This window comes from Poromitra crassiceps (genome assembly GCF_964638095.1).
Source record: "Poromitra crassiceps genome assembly, chromosome: 15".
NCBI classification, from domain to species: Eukaryota; Metazoa; Chordata; class Actinopteri; order Beryciformes; family Melamphaidae; genus Poromitra; species Poromitra crassiceps.
The window spans coordinates 15,203,413-15,217,969 of NC_139634.1; the positions used below are offsets into that span (position 1 = coordinate 15,203,413).

The window sequence follows — 14,557 nt, forward strand, 5'->3', positions numbered from 1 at the left end:
GTTTGATCGGTTCCATTCCCACATCCTTAGCTATATTTCCAATGACAGACCCTCGTTTCAGTTCCTCTGGAAAAGAATAGGTTACATCCCCGTACACAGTGTTGGAGTAAGGCCCGAGAAATAAAACAAAGCCTTGGAAAAGGGACATCAAAGAGAAGGCTTGATACAACATCCTCAGCGCAAAAACAAATGTTGCCATGTACTGTCAATATGTAAAAACCGACGAGACGAAAATGATCTGTTTGCTTATAAAATTGGAGCTTATTTCCCACAATAAAATAACAGCGATATGAACGTCTCCATGGGGTTGTAGCGCCGTGGTAAACCCTATGGCTTGTGGGTGGAGAACTGGGTTGTCTACACAGCAACTGAATTTACACTGGTGTATAGCGACACCACGAGTACGTTTCATAGTCCTAAATCTATAAACCCGTGCAATGAATCAGCTATATCTGATCCATTCCATGCCACCTAAAAACCGTAAGCCATCCATTAATTTCGAAAACAAATAATATGTTTGCGTTATGAGCAAAGACGCGTCCGTGTGATTCAGCACCATGGACAGAGACACGAAGAACTGTAGTAGCCTATAATAAGGTCCTGGATAATTTAGCGATTAAAATGAAAATTACAACCTTTAATATGTATACATGTATATATATTTTAAACGCTTCATAATAACATTAATCCATGCGCCATTTAAAAGCACTTATACTGATGGATTAATAAATCAATGATTAATTATTAGGCCTACTTATTATTTAATCTGATTACTCCCCAAACTCGGTATTTTTTTTATTAAGATTATTAGTGCAATGCCCGTCCACTCACTTGCCCAGCCACCCGCTCGCTCAATCACTCACTCACTCATCTCAATTATTTTATGCCTTGCGAGGCTGCTGTGACATTGTGATTTAAACTGCTGTGGACTGCAACAGGAATCAGACCATCTTTTACCAACAAGTCATATTCAGCACCATGGACAGAGGCAGAAATAAACCTCCGCTTCGTAAAGTATTGCCAACACTTAGGCCATTTATTTCGACAGCATTTTGCTTTTAAACGGTAATTGGCATCATCCATATTTTGCAAAGGCAGAGATAAAGTGTTGATTTTCGAGAGTCCATGAAGCAAGATTTACGCTTTTCACATGAATAACTGTGTGCGGTTTAAATAATAAACAAATTAACAATTAAAGTCGCAAAAGCACAATGTTGTTGTTGTTGTTGTTTGAAGCCACGTTGAATCAATTTATTGACACAAGGAATATATCGGACCTAAGCAAAACTGATACGCCTTTTCCCGTGTAGTAAGACAACCTATAAACAAACTAAGTTCCATTTATGCTATAGATTCCTTAGAAAACAATGATAAGGAGGGTGTTTCGAAATTGAATGGGATACGTTGCGCAAAATAGGAACAACAATAAAAACGTGTTAGTTGAAGCATCGAAGTAATGTTAGTTTGTTCAATTTAGCAAAATATGGAAAGAAACAAATGCCCAGTGAACACACGCACAAATTAGGCAACACATCGCAAGCCAATTAAATATGCCTTAAAAAACTCTGATTAACGTATTGAAATTGAGTGATTTTGGCAAAATCCGTGTCCTACCTCTGGAGATCCCTCGGAGTCTCCAAATGCATCAATAAAGTCTGTTGGACTTTTCCTCAGAGTCTGGTCAGCTGGCAGCGTGTTGTCATTGTAAGAGCTGATGAACTTGAAGTCACTGGTTCTAGAACCTGTTGTCAAATAGGCGTCATAATTGTAAGTGCTGCGTAAAGTTCCTGTGCCATCAACCTCTGCGTAATTGGGAGGGAGATAGGCGCTGGGGATCGCGACCGCTCCGTCAAACAACAGTCTGGGCTTTCTCCTGCGACAAAACCTCACACCCAGGATGACAATAATGAAGGTCAGGAAAAAGGTGGAGACGGACACCAGCGCGATGATCAGATAAGAGGTCAGCTTGGAGTTGCTCTCATCATAAGACATATCCTTCAGTTCTGGCACTTCAGCCAAGTTATCAGAAATAAGTAAATACATGGAACAGGTGGCAGAGAGAGAGGGCTGTCCGTTATCTTTCACTGACACAATAAGGTTCTGTTTCATGCTGTCAGATTCAGAAATGTCCCGCTGTGTCCTGATCTCTCCGCTGTGGAGACCAATAGTGAAAAGTCCCGGATCAGTGGATTTGACTATATGATAGGACAGCCAGGCGTTCTGTCCGGAGTCCGCGTCCACCGCTATCACCTTGGACACCAGAGAGCCTCCGTGCGCAGCTTTGGGGACCAGCTCGGTCATGAAGGAGTTGCCCTCCGGGGCGGGGTACAGTATCTGAGGAGAGTTGTCATTCACATCCGTAATGAAGACACTGACAGTCACGTTGCTGCTGAGCGGAGGAGAACCGTTGTCTCTGGCCATCACGTGGACTTTAAAGCTCCTGAACTGTTCATAATCAAACGACCTCACAGCGTGGATCACCCCCGTGTCTCCGTTAACGGACAGATAGGAGGCTACCGGGGCACCGTTCACCTCTCCAGGTAAAAGAGAATAAATCACTGTGCCGTTTTGTCTCCAGTCTGGGTCTCGAGCAGAAACGGAGCATAAAGTGGAGCCAGGTTTGTTATTTTCAGTCACGTGGGCGCTGTAGGACTGTTCCTCAAACACAGGTGGGTTGTCGTTGACGTCAGCAACAGATAACTGAACAGTTTTAGAGGAGGACAGAGGAGGAGAGCCCTCGTCGGTGGCAGTGATTGTAATGTTGTAATCAGACACTAGTTCACGGTCCAGTTGACCCGTGGTCACCAGAGAATAGTAGTTTTTGATGGAGGGAACCAACTTAAAGGGGGCGTTTTGTTGAATGGAGCAACGGACATGTCTGTTATTCTCAGAGTCTCTATCCTGCACGTTAATGATGCCCACCTCTGTACCAGGTGACACGTTCTCTGGTATGGGGTTAGTTAGTGATTTCAGATATATCACTGGGGCGTTGTCATTTACATCAGTGATATCAATCATTACCTTTGAATCAGATGAAAGCCCATAGCCATCTTTGGCGTCTATGCGCATCTCATATTTAGAATCACTCTCAAAGTCGATTGGTCCTATTACTTTTATCTCTCCACTTTTAATGTTTAGTGAGAATATTTTTTTCGCCCTCTCTGAAATGCGACTAAATGCATATGTCACCTCTCCGTTGACTCCCTCATCTGCATCAGTTGCGCTCACAGTAACGACTACGCTGTCTAGAGGATAGTTTTCAGGCAGACTCGCTTTATAGACGGCCTGGCTAAACACTGGGGCGTTATCATTAGCATCCAGTACAATGACGTGTATAATAGCAGTTCCTGATCTTTGTGGCTTGCCTCCATCCAATGCAACGATCACTAGATTCAAATCATGTTGTTTTTCTCTGTCTAGCTCTTTGTCTAACACCAACTCGACGTTTTTAGACCCATCAGTATCGCCACGAACTGACAAAATAAAATTGTCATTATTTTGTAAACTGTATAGCTGAACCGTATTTTGCCCGATGTCAGCGTCATGTGCCTCATTAACTCGATATCGAGCTCCTTTGACCGCTGATTCAGTTATTTCCAGTTTGATTGTATCCGTCGGGAAAATGGGTGAATTATCATTTATATCCTGGATAAGCAGTGAAATACGATGCAGCTCCAAAGGGTTCTCTAGGACCAATTCGAATTTAAGCATACAAGAAACCTTCTCTCCACACAGCTCCTCTCTGTCAATCCTTTCTCCGACGACAAAACTCCCCGTTCTTAAATCAATTTCACAATAACGCTTGTAGTCTTCCTCAGTATCAATACGGGCCTTACGAGCAGACAGTCTCCCAGTATCCAGCCCAAGATCCTTGGCTACATTTCCAATAATGGATCCACGTTTCATCTCCTCCGGAATAGAATAGCTCAGGTCTCCAGTGGTAAATTGGACGAGGAGAGCAAAGCCGCAGACAAGGCCCAGCAACAATTTTGTTTTGTGTCCCATTTTTTCTCAGGAACTATGTTACGACAGTGATCCTAAAGGCGATATTATTCCAGAATTGCTCTTGAAAGAAGGGTATTATATCTCCATAATCAAATAAAATGGTATTGGTAAAAGCCATGCACCTATCAACGTTTCTACAGCAATGGCACATTTGCTTTTTAGACCAGGACTACTCTATAGGCTAATATTGCAGTGGGTGGAGACGTGAACTGTCTCATATCAGCAAGTGAACAGCGACCCCATGGGTTTAGTACACATATTACACATCAACTTTGATTAATCAACACAAGTTGCCATATACTGTAGTTTATATCATGATCCAATCCAAACTCAACTGACTATTTATTGCAATAGTCATGTAGAAACATGAACCATGAGCAAAAACAGATTAAAAACAACATCATAATAAGTAATCAGTGTCAAACGTTTGACGTTGAAACACCCACATGTGAAAACAGCTTTCAGCACCATGGACAGAGACTCAACTGAAAGTAGTCCTTGGTCATTGTCTCACTTGTTTCCACCAACTGTTATTTTGACTGAACACCTGACTGAATAACCAACTTTGAAAACCATCAAATGTTTTCACTAAACTATAAAACTACAAGTGAGAAATACAAGGTATTAAAATATTCACAACTGACAACAGGAAAAATGTATTCCTCCATTTAGCATCTCGAGGTATATTAGCCCACTGACAAGTTCACTGTTCAAATCGAAACTCTATGACAGTTATCAATATGTGTGTGTGTGTGTGTGTGTGTGTGTGTGTGTGTGTGTGTGTGTGTGTGTGTGTGTGTGTGTGTGTGTGTGTGTGTGTGTGAGAGAGAGAGAGAGAGAGAGAGAGAGAGAGAGAGAGAGAAATCATTCTGAAATAAGACAAATAGAAATGGAAACAGCGACTGTCAGAATGAATGACACGACTCTAACTCAGTGAACTCCTCAGAGTCTTTGAATGTTCCAGTAGTGGCATGTCTGAGAGGAAAGATGGGCCATGCATGATCTTGTTTTCTCTGCAAGCTGCCACGTTGCTTAAAGCAGTGATGGTTCTCAAACTCTTTCACGTCAAGGACCCCAAAACTGACACAAATAAGCCCATGGGCCCCATGTGATAAGATTTCAGCGTTTGTGATGAGCCTCCCCTCCTGTCTTGCAGGAGCCTGGTGTTGGGGTTGTTAGGCTGATTGAGTGCACCTATGCCCGATGTACTCTTTGGGCTTTAAAAGCCTGCAAACCATTCAGTGTCTTTCTCCCTCTTCTCATGTGTGCACCTTTTGTTCTGTTCATTTGTTATAAATTATTCTTTTAACTTTTACTTTGGTGTATGAGTCCCTCATTTGTTATTTCATTGAGCCGGGTTGTTGTAACACGGGGAGTCATACACCATAGTAAAAGTTAAAACAATATGGGACTAATAACCAGCCTACTGAGTGAATGGGTGACAACAGCCAGATCGGGGTACCAAATAGCCTTATTTATAAGGGAAAATAACTAAACACAAACTACATTAAAGAAACTAACAGAACAAAAGGTGCATAAGTGATGGTGAGGAGGGGGAGAGACTCAGAGGCTGCGTTCTGATCAGCTAGTAGATCAGCTTCAGAATGAAAGTCTTCTGAAGCCCAAGGAGTACACCGGGCCCAGGTGCACCCAATCAGCCTAATGATCCCAACACCAGGGTCCTGCAACACAGGACACAGATGTTTTATTACAGAAAGTGTATGAAACCCTGGAACCTTTCTGTTAGGTTAATGATTAACCTAACAGAAAGTGTTCAAAATGCCACAATCTCATGATGACGTTAATCCAAGCGAAACATGGTGCCCACGGCTTGAGTTTTCCTGCAACAACGCAACTCTTGTGAGACTCTCGCAAGACTCAGGTCAGACATTAGTCCCAGGATCTGGGATCAGCAGCAGATGGAGGTAAACAGAAGGGCTTCCAGTTCTCTCTGTATGAGATAATAATGATGTGAGCCTGTGCATCTAAAAAAAAAAAAAAAGCTCTTTGCAGGACATGCACGGTGCCCCGATGTCTGCTCTGATTAGTTAGAAAAATACAAAAATAAGGTCCAGGTTGAAAAAGACTGAAAATCTCCTTTAAATTGAGGCCTACCTCTGGAAACTCCCCTGACTAACAAAACATTTCAGAAAAGGACACAAAGTCAAATCTAAACAACTCCCACTGAAGCCAAAAGCCATTAAAACAAGCATAAACTCTTACAAACAGCATGGTTCAGAGACAAACCAAACTGGTTACTTGTATACACACAAGGGAAAGAACAATAATAACGTGAATATTTTAAACAAAACTGTAAATTGACTCAGCAAGTTTACATATCTTGTCAAATTGAAATCTTAAACCGACTCCTACCTCTGGGGAAACATCAGAATCTGCGAATGCCTCAGCAAAGTCAGATGGACTTTTCCTCAGAGTCTGGTCAGCTGGCAGCGTGTTGTCATTATAAGAGCTGACGAACTTGAAGTCACTGGTTCTAGAACCCGTTGTCAAGTAGGCGTCATAATTGTAAGTGCTGCGTAAAGTTCCTGTGCCGTCAACATCTGCGTAATTGGGAGGGAGATAAGCGCTGGGGATGGCGACCGCTCCATCAAACAACAGTCTGGGCTTTCTCCTGCGACAAAACCTCACACCCAGGATGACAATAATGAAGGTCAGGAAAAAGGTGGAGACGGACACCAGCGCGATGATCAGATAAGAGGTCAGCTTGGAGTTGCTCTCATCATAAGACATATCCTTCAGTTCTGGCACTTCAGCCAAGTTATCAGAAATAAGTAAATACATGGAACAGGTGGCAGAGAGAGAGGGCTGTCCGTTATCTTTCACTGACACAATAAGGTTCTGTTTCATGCTGTCAGATTCAGAAATATCCCGCTGTGTCCTGATCTCTCCGCTGTGGAGACCAATAGTGAAAAGTCCTGGATCAGTGGATTTGACTATATGATAAGAGAGCCAGGCGTTCTGTCCGGAGTCCGCGTCCACCGCTATCACCTTGGACACCAGAGAGCCTCCGTGCGCAGCTTTGGGGATCAGCTCGGTCATGAACGAGTTGTCCTCCGGGGCGGGGTACAGTATCTGAGGAGAGTTGTCATTCACATCCGTTATGAAGACACTGACAGTCACGTTGCTGCTGAGTGGAGGAGAACCGTTGTCTCTGGCCATCACATGGACTTTAAAGCTCCTAAACTGTTCATAATCAAATGCCCTCACAGCGTGGATCACCCCCGTGTCTCCGTTAACGGACAGATAGGAGGCCACCGGGGCACCGTTCACCTCTCCAGGTAAAAGAGAATAAATCACTGTACCGTTTTGTCTCCAGTCTGGGTCTCGAGCAGTAACGGAGCATAACGTGGAGCCAGGTTTGTTATTTTCAGTCACGTGGGTGCTGTAGGACTGTTCCTCAAACACAGGTGGGTTGTCGTTGATGTCAGCAACAGATAACTGAACAGTTTTAGAGGAGGACAGAGGAGGAGAGCCCTCGTCGGTGGCAGTGATTGTAATGTTGTAATCAGATATTAATTCACGATCCAGTTGGCCCGTGGTCATCAGAGAATAGAAGTTCTTGATGGAAGGAACCAACTTAAAAGGGATGTTTTGCTGAATGGAGCAGCGGACCTGTCTGTTATTCTCAGAGTCTCTATCCTGCACGTTAATGATGCCCACCTCTGTACCAGGTGACACGTTCTCTGGTATGGGATTAGTCAGAGATTTTAGATGTATCACTGGGGCGTTGTCATTGATATCAGAAATATCAATGATGACTTTGGCATAGGATGCTAGCCCTAAACCATCCTTTGCTTTGATGCGTAACTCAAAAGATGTAATATCTTCATAATCAATTTTGCCTATGATCCTAATTTCTCCCTTTTTAGGCTCAATAACAAATGTTTGCTTTTCTGATTCTGATATGTGATCAAAATCATAGGTTACCTCCCCGTATATTCCTTCATCTGCATCAGTAGCACTCACTGTAAGTACTGCAGTATCCAGTGGAGAGTTTTCAGGTAAACTGGTTTTATAGATGGCATGGCTAAACACTGGGGCGTTATCATTTGCATCCAGTACTATTATTTGTATGACTACAGTCCCCGACCTCTGAGGAGAGCCACCATCCATAGCAGTCAGTAGTAACTGTATTTCTCCATTTTGTTCACGATCAAGCTCTTTCTCAAGGACTAAATGCACAGCATCGTTTTGAACATCTAGTATGAAGTGGTCGTTTCTCTGTATACTATACTTTTGTACTGAGTTCTGTCCTATATCCGCATCATGGGCCTGTCCGACTAGGAAACGAGTTCCTTTGACTGCTGATTCTCCCATCTCTATATTCATCCGAGCTTCGCTAAATTCTGGCGAGTTGTCATTTATATCTTGAACGTGAAAATTAATGTAATGAAGCTCAAGGGGGTTTTCTAATAAAAGTTCCTGCTTCAAAACGCACGACGCCTTCTTTGCACAAAGCCCTTCTCTATCAATCCTGTCGGCAATTATCAAATCTCCAGTGTTCAGATTAATGTCACAATACCGTTTGTAGTTTCCTTCTGTGTCAATACGCGCCTTGCGAGAGGATAATTTGATCGGTTCCATTCCAAGATCCTTAGCTATATTTCCAATGACAGACCCTCGTTTCATTTCCTCTGGAAAAGAATAGGTAACATCCCCGTACACCGTGTTGGAGTAAGGCCCCAGAAATACAAAGCCGTGGAAAAGGGACATCAAAGAGAAGGCTTGATAGAACATCCTCAGGAGAAAAAGAAAATGTCGCCAGGTACTGTCAATGCATCAAAACCGATGAGACGAAAATTATGCTTGCTTATGAAATTCCAGTTTATTCCCGCGACAGAATAACAGCGATATGAACGTATGGGTTGTAACGCCGTGGTAACCCCTAAGATGTTATAGCTTAGGTGGGTGGAGACGTGGTTTGGTCGACAGCAAATGAATTTACACTGGTGAATAGCGACACCCTCAGTACATTTATAGCTTTAAAAATATAAACCTCTGCAATTCTGAATTAGCTATTTGACAAATTCCATGCCCCCTAAAAACCGTAAACCATCAATTAATTCCTAGAAGAAATCAAATAGCCTATTTCTAGGAACAAATATGCTTCAGTGTGATTCAGCACCATGGACAGAGACATGGAATTTGCAATGTAGCCTAACGTTAAAAAGGTCCTTATAATCTAGTGATTAAAATGATTGCAACCTTTAAAATATATATTTTTGGGAGCTTCATATAACTTTCGATTATTTACAAACAGTTGTTATAGGCTACTAATGGAAGAATTAATCACTTGGTACGTATTATTTTATAGATGTTAGAATTTGATCACTCCCCAAACTCGGTAATTAATTTAATTAATATTGCAGTGCAATGCCGCTCGCTTGTTCACTCCATGGCTGACTCGCTCAATTCATTTATGCCCTGCGGCTGCTGCGACCTTTTGGAATTAAACTGCGGTAAACTGCAAAAGGAATCAGATCCTCTTTTACCAACCGTGCTTTTACACGCATATTCAGCACCATGGACAGATGCAGAAAGAAACCTCAGCTATTGCCAACACTTGGAAAATAGGCCATTTGACAGCATTTGCTTTTAAATGATAAGTATAGGGCTATGCATATTTTGCGAAGCAAGGCAAAGTTGTTGTTTTTTTTCAATTTCCAGGAAGCAGGTTTTAAGCTTGCTCATAAATAACTGTGTGATTAAATAAATTGAGCTGTCATTTAAAAAAATGAAATAACATAATGCAAAGCTGTAGGCTACACTGAAAAGGGGTTGGTGTTTAAGAAACTGGGATGCCAAGATGGCGAAAACCCTGAAGCATAGCCTACCAGAACTTATTAAAAGTTACTTGACAACCCGTTTTAAAGGATATATGAAACTCATCAAAATCCATCAGAAATGTATTTTGGCCATGTTCTGACATCCCATGTTCTGTGCCGATTTGATCTTTTACATGGTTCATATTTGGCCACCATACAAAATTAAATTTTGACGTCGAGTATGACAACTCCCATCTAATGAGATAATTTCAAAATGTTATCTGTATAACAAATACAATTAAACATGCCTTACAAATTACTCTGCTTAACCTATTTTGCATAATTATTTGAAATGCTTATTTCAGCAAAATCCGTGTCCTACCTCTGGAGATCCCTCGGAGTCTCCAAATGCATCAATAAAGTCTGTTGGACTTTTCCTCAGAGTCTGGTCAGCAGGCAGCGTGTTGTCATTGTAAGATGTCACGAACTTGAAGTCACTGGTTCTAGAACCCGTTGTCAAGTAGGCGTCATAATTGTAAGTGCTGCGTAAAGTTCCTGTGCCGTCAACATCTGCGTAATTGGGAGGGAGATAAGCGCTGGGGATGGTGACCGCTCCATCAAACAACAGTCTGGGCTTTCTCCTGCGACAAAACCTCACACCCAGGATGACAATAATGAAGGTCAGGAAAAAGGTGGAGACGGACACCAGCGCGATGATCAGATAAGAGGTCAGCTTGGAGTTGCTCTCATCATAAGACATATCCTTCAGTTCTGGCACTTCAGCCAAGTTATCAGAAATAAGTAAATACATGGAACAGGTGGCAGAGAGAGAGGGCTGTCCGTTATCTTTCACTGACACAATAAGGTTCTGTTTCATGCTGTCAGATTCAGAAATGTCCCGCTGTGTCCTGATCTCTCCGCTGTGGAGACCAATAGTGAAAAGTCCCGGATCAGTGGATTTGACTATATGATAGGACAGCCAGGCGTTCTGTCCGGAGTCCCCGTCCACAGCTATCACCTTGGACACCAGAGAGCCTCCGTGCGCAGCTTTGGGGACCAGCTCGGTCATGAAGGAGTTGCCCTCCGGGGCGGGGTACAGAATCTGAGGATTGTTGTCATTCACATCCGTTATGAAGACACTGACAGTCACGTTGCTGCTGAGTGGAGGAGAACCGTTGTCTCTGGCCATCACGTGGACTTTAAAGCTTCTAAACTGTTCATAATCAAACGCCCTCACAGCGTGGATCACCCCCGTGTCTCCGTTAACGGACAGATAGGAGGCCACCGGGGCACCGTTCACCTTTCCAGGTAAAAGAGAATAAATCACTGTGCCGTTTTGTCTCCAGTCTGGGTCTCGAGCAGTAACGGAGCATAAAGTGGAGCCAGGTTTGTTATTTTCAGTCACGTGGGCGCTGTAGGACTGTTCCTCAAACACAGGTGGGTTGTCGTTGACGTCAGCAACAGATAATTGAACAGTTTTAGAGGAGGACAGAGGAGGAGAGCCCTCATCGGTGACAGTGATTGTAATGTTATAATCAGGCACTAGTTCACGGTCCAGCTGGCCGGTGGTCACCAGGGAATAGTAGTTTTTGATGGAGGGAACCAACTTAAAGGGGACATTTTGCTGAATGGAGCAGCGGACCTGCTGGTTATTCTCGGAGTCTGCATCCTGCACGTTAATGATGCCCACCTCTGTACCCGGTGGCACGTTCTCTGGTATGGGTGCGTTCAGAGATTTTAGATATATCACTGGTTCATTGTCGTTCACATCTGTTATATCAATCATCACCGTGGAGTATGATGCCAATCCAAGGCCGTCTGTAGCACTGATTCGAAGTTCATATGAGGACTCTTCCTCGTAATCTATCGGCCCATTCACTTTCACTTCACCTGTTTTTTCATCGAGAGAAAATACATTACTATCTTCCGAGACACGATTAAGTTCATATCTCACTTCCCCATTATCTCCTTCATCTGCATCAGTGGCACTGACTGTAACCACCACAGTATCCAGAGGAGAGTTTTCAGGCAGACTCGCTTTATACACAGCCTGGCCAAACACTGGGGCGTTATCATTAGCATCCAGTACAGTGACTTGAACGAGTACAGTACCTGATCTCTGTGGAGAGCCACCATCCAGGGCTGTAAGAATAAAATTCATTTCCTGGTAATTTTCACGGTCTAATTCTTTCTCCAACATCAATTCACAGTGCTTTCGGTCGCCTCTTGTATCAACATTCAAAACAAAATGGCCATTACTTTGTAGAGTATAGCTTTTAATACCATTTTCTCCAATATCCGCGTCATGGGCTTCATCTAAAGAAAATCGAGCTCCTTTAGCTGTCGCTTCATGGATTTCCATCTTAATTTTCTCCTTGTTAAATGCCGGAGCGTTGTCATTAATATCTTGGATATGCAGACTAACCCGATGCAGCTCCAATGGGTTCTCCAATACAAGCTCCAGTTTTAAGACGCATGAAGGCTTTTTGCCACAAAGCGCTTCTCTGTCGATCCTCTCGCCTACAATCAAATCTCCCTTACTCAGGTTGATGTCACAGTATCGTTTTCTCTTCCCATCAGTGTCAATACGGGCCTTTCGAGCAGACAGTCTGCTCACATCCAGCCCAAGATCCTTGGCGATATTTCCAATAACAGATCCTTGTTTCATTTCTTCTGGAAAAGAATAGCTGATGTCCCCGTCAACGGAATACAGTGCCGAAAAAATCAGAGAAAAGCTGACGACAAGGCCTGCAGTCGGGAATCCTTTGTATTCCATTTTTGGTCCAAGTGAGCACAAATCTTCCTTTAGTGAGAAAATACTTTAAAAATAGTGTAAAAAAAACCGAACGTAAATATTTTAACAATAGATATAGCCTACCCTGACACAAGCACAAAATAGGCGTGATTTCACCGTACTGATCAAGATTTGCAGGATGCACAAGGTTGGGTAGAGAAAAGGAGAGGGGGAGGCTCTTTATCACGGTCAATAATGGTGAACAGCGACACTATCAGCATCCACGGAGAAATTACACAATAGAAATATATTATGCGTATAACTGGCCTCGGGTACAGTACATTATATTACGTTACATTACATTAAGGTAACTAAACATTTGCTCTGTTGCTTAAATAAACAGGTGCTATATTCTGACCAACATTAAATTGATTTAAATAATTGCTGTAACCCAAAATTATGGAAACATATTTTTGATTTTTTTGTGAATATTTGGCACTATTAAAAATGTCACACTTCAAGTATGGTAAACATGTCCTCTGATATTTAAAGCACACACACACACACACACACACACACACACACACACACACACACACACACACACACACACACACACACACACACACACACACAGGCACAATTCAGCCCCCCCCATGCACGAGAAAATGTTATTACTAAAAGCAAATTAAAGAGGCTAGGTCTAATCTTATAACAGCACTATACTAGCCGACAATAGGCTATACCACACTAATACTATCCTCCTGCTACTTCTGCGACTGCGAATACAATACAGCAAATTGATGATGATGATGATGATGATTATCGTTATCACTGTCGTCGTCGTTGTTGTTAATACCAATAATAATAAAATAAAGAAAAGTGACGAACATATTAACATGCCATTAGAAAACACAGTGAATTGATTAAATATAATAATAACAACAACAATAATCATCATCATCATCTATACAAATGACACACTTCAGTCACTTCATGACACTCCCAACTTTTAAGTTCCAGAATTATTTCAGCACCATGGAGAGAGACAATGACATCGAGAAACAGCTCACCATCCAAAGAGAGCATTTCTTCTGACAACTAATACAATTTCCACTTTAGGATCTTACCTGTATTAAAATGTGTTCATATTGATTTTTTTCATGCGCAGTTGTTTGCATATCCCCTGGATTTCATTAATGTAGCTATACGGATATTTGTGAAAAATAGGACCAAAGACATTAACTGAAAAGCGAAAAACAGAACCTTCACAATCACATCTGCAGAAACAGACATTGAATGAGCACCAGGTTAAGGGTATGCAACTGTTTAAGGGCTCTTCAAACATAAACAAACTATTTTCCTTTTTACACCTTAAAAGTCATATTCTTGAAGGGTATACTTCTAGATGGACAATGTGCTCTTTGAATTGTTAATATTGCACCATAACTCAAAATACAAGCCTGTTTTGCTCCAAAGTTTACAAACAATATGCAAACATTATGGCTTTCAAGTACATCTAACACTCACTTTTAGCTATTAGAAAATTGATATTCCTTGTATCAAGGACTCTGTCCGAGATAAAAGATACTTTAAAATGTAAAAAGAAGAACAAATAAAAACAAACAAATAAAAAAGTTTCCATTTGAACGACCCAAAAAACGCTGGATACTTTGATGCAGAAACACTGAACTACAATTTTTCTCGGACATGAAAGGAAAAAGCCTCTGAGGACGTATAACTTCAAACTGCAGAATGAAGGGCAGTCGTTCAAGCCAACAGATACACAACTAAAATGTGTTAAACAGCAGTATACTTAATTTAGAGTAGACGGACAAAGACAAAAACATACTGTAGTATGTTGTAAACATTACACAATAGCTGGTAGACCGTGTGTGTGTGTGTGTGTGTGTGTGTGTGTGTGTGTGTGTGTGTGTGTGTGTGTGTGTGTGTGTGTGTGTGTGTGTGTGTGTATATATATATTATATATATATATATATATATATATATATATATATATATATATATATAT

General features: G+C 41.9%; 1 protein-coding gene and 2 pseudogenes across 3 annotated transcripts; all 3 read right to left on the bottom strand.

The window, feature by feature from the left end:
• Positions 1-1,569: 1,569 nt before the first annotated feature.
• Positions 1,570-4,005, bottom strand: LOC310790064 (protocadherin beta-15-like; the record flags this gene model as incomplete). Its single annotated transcript, XM_083651764.1, has 1 exon — positions 1,570-4,005. One exon carries the CDS (start codon positions 4,003-4,005, stop codon positions 1,570-1,572), a length of 2,436 nt encoding a protein of 811 aa, XP_083507890.1.
• A 1,599-nt stretch (positions 4,006-5,604) lies between these two features.
• Positions 5,605-8,685, bottom strand: LOC310790066 (protocadherin gamma-A2 pseudogene; annotated as a pseudogene). Its single transcript has 2 exons — positions 6,379-8,685; positions 5,605-5,664 (listed from the first exon to the last, which is right to left on the bottom strand). The product of its transcript is annotated as a protocadherin gamma-A2 pseudogene (transcript).
• Positions 8,686-10,152: 1,467 nt separating this feature from the next.
• LOC310790067 (protocadherin gamma-A12 pseudogene) lies at positions 10,153-12,459 on the bottom strand (annotated as a pseudogene). Its single transcript has one exon. The product of its transcript is annotated as a protocadherin gamma-A12 pseudogene (transcript).
• Positions 12,460-14,557: the final 2,098 nt, after the last annotated feature.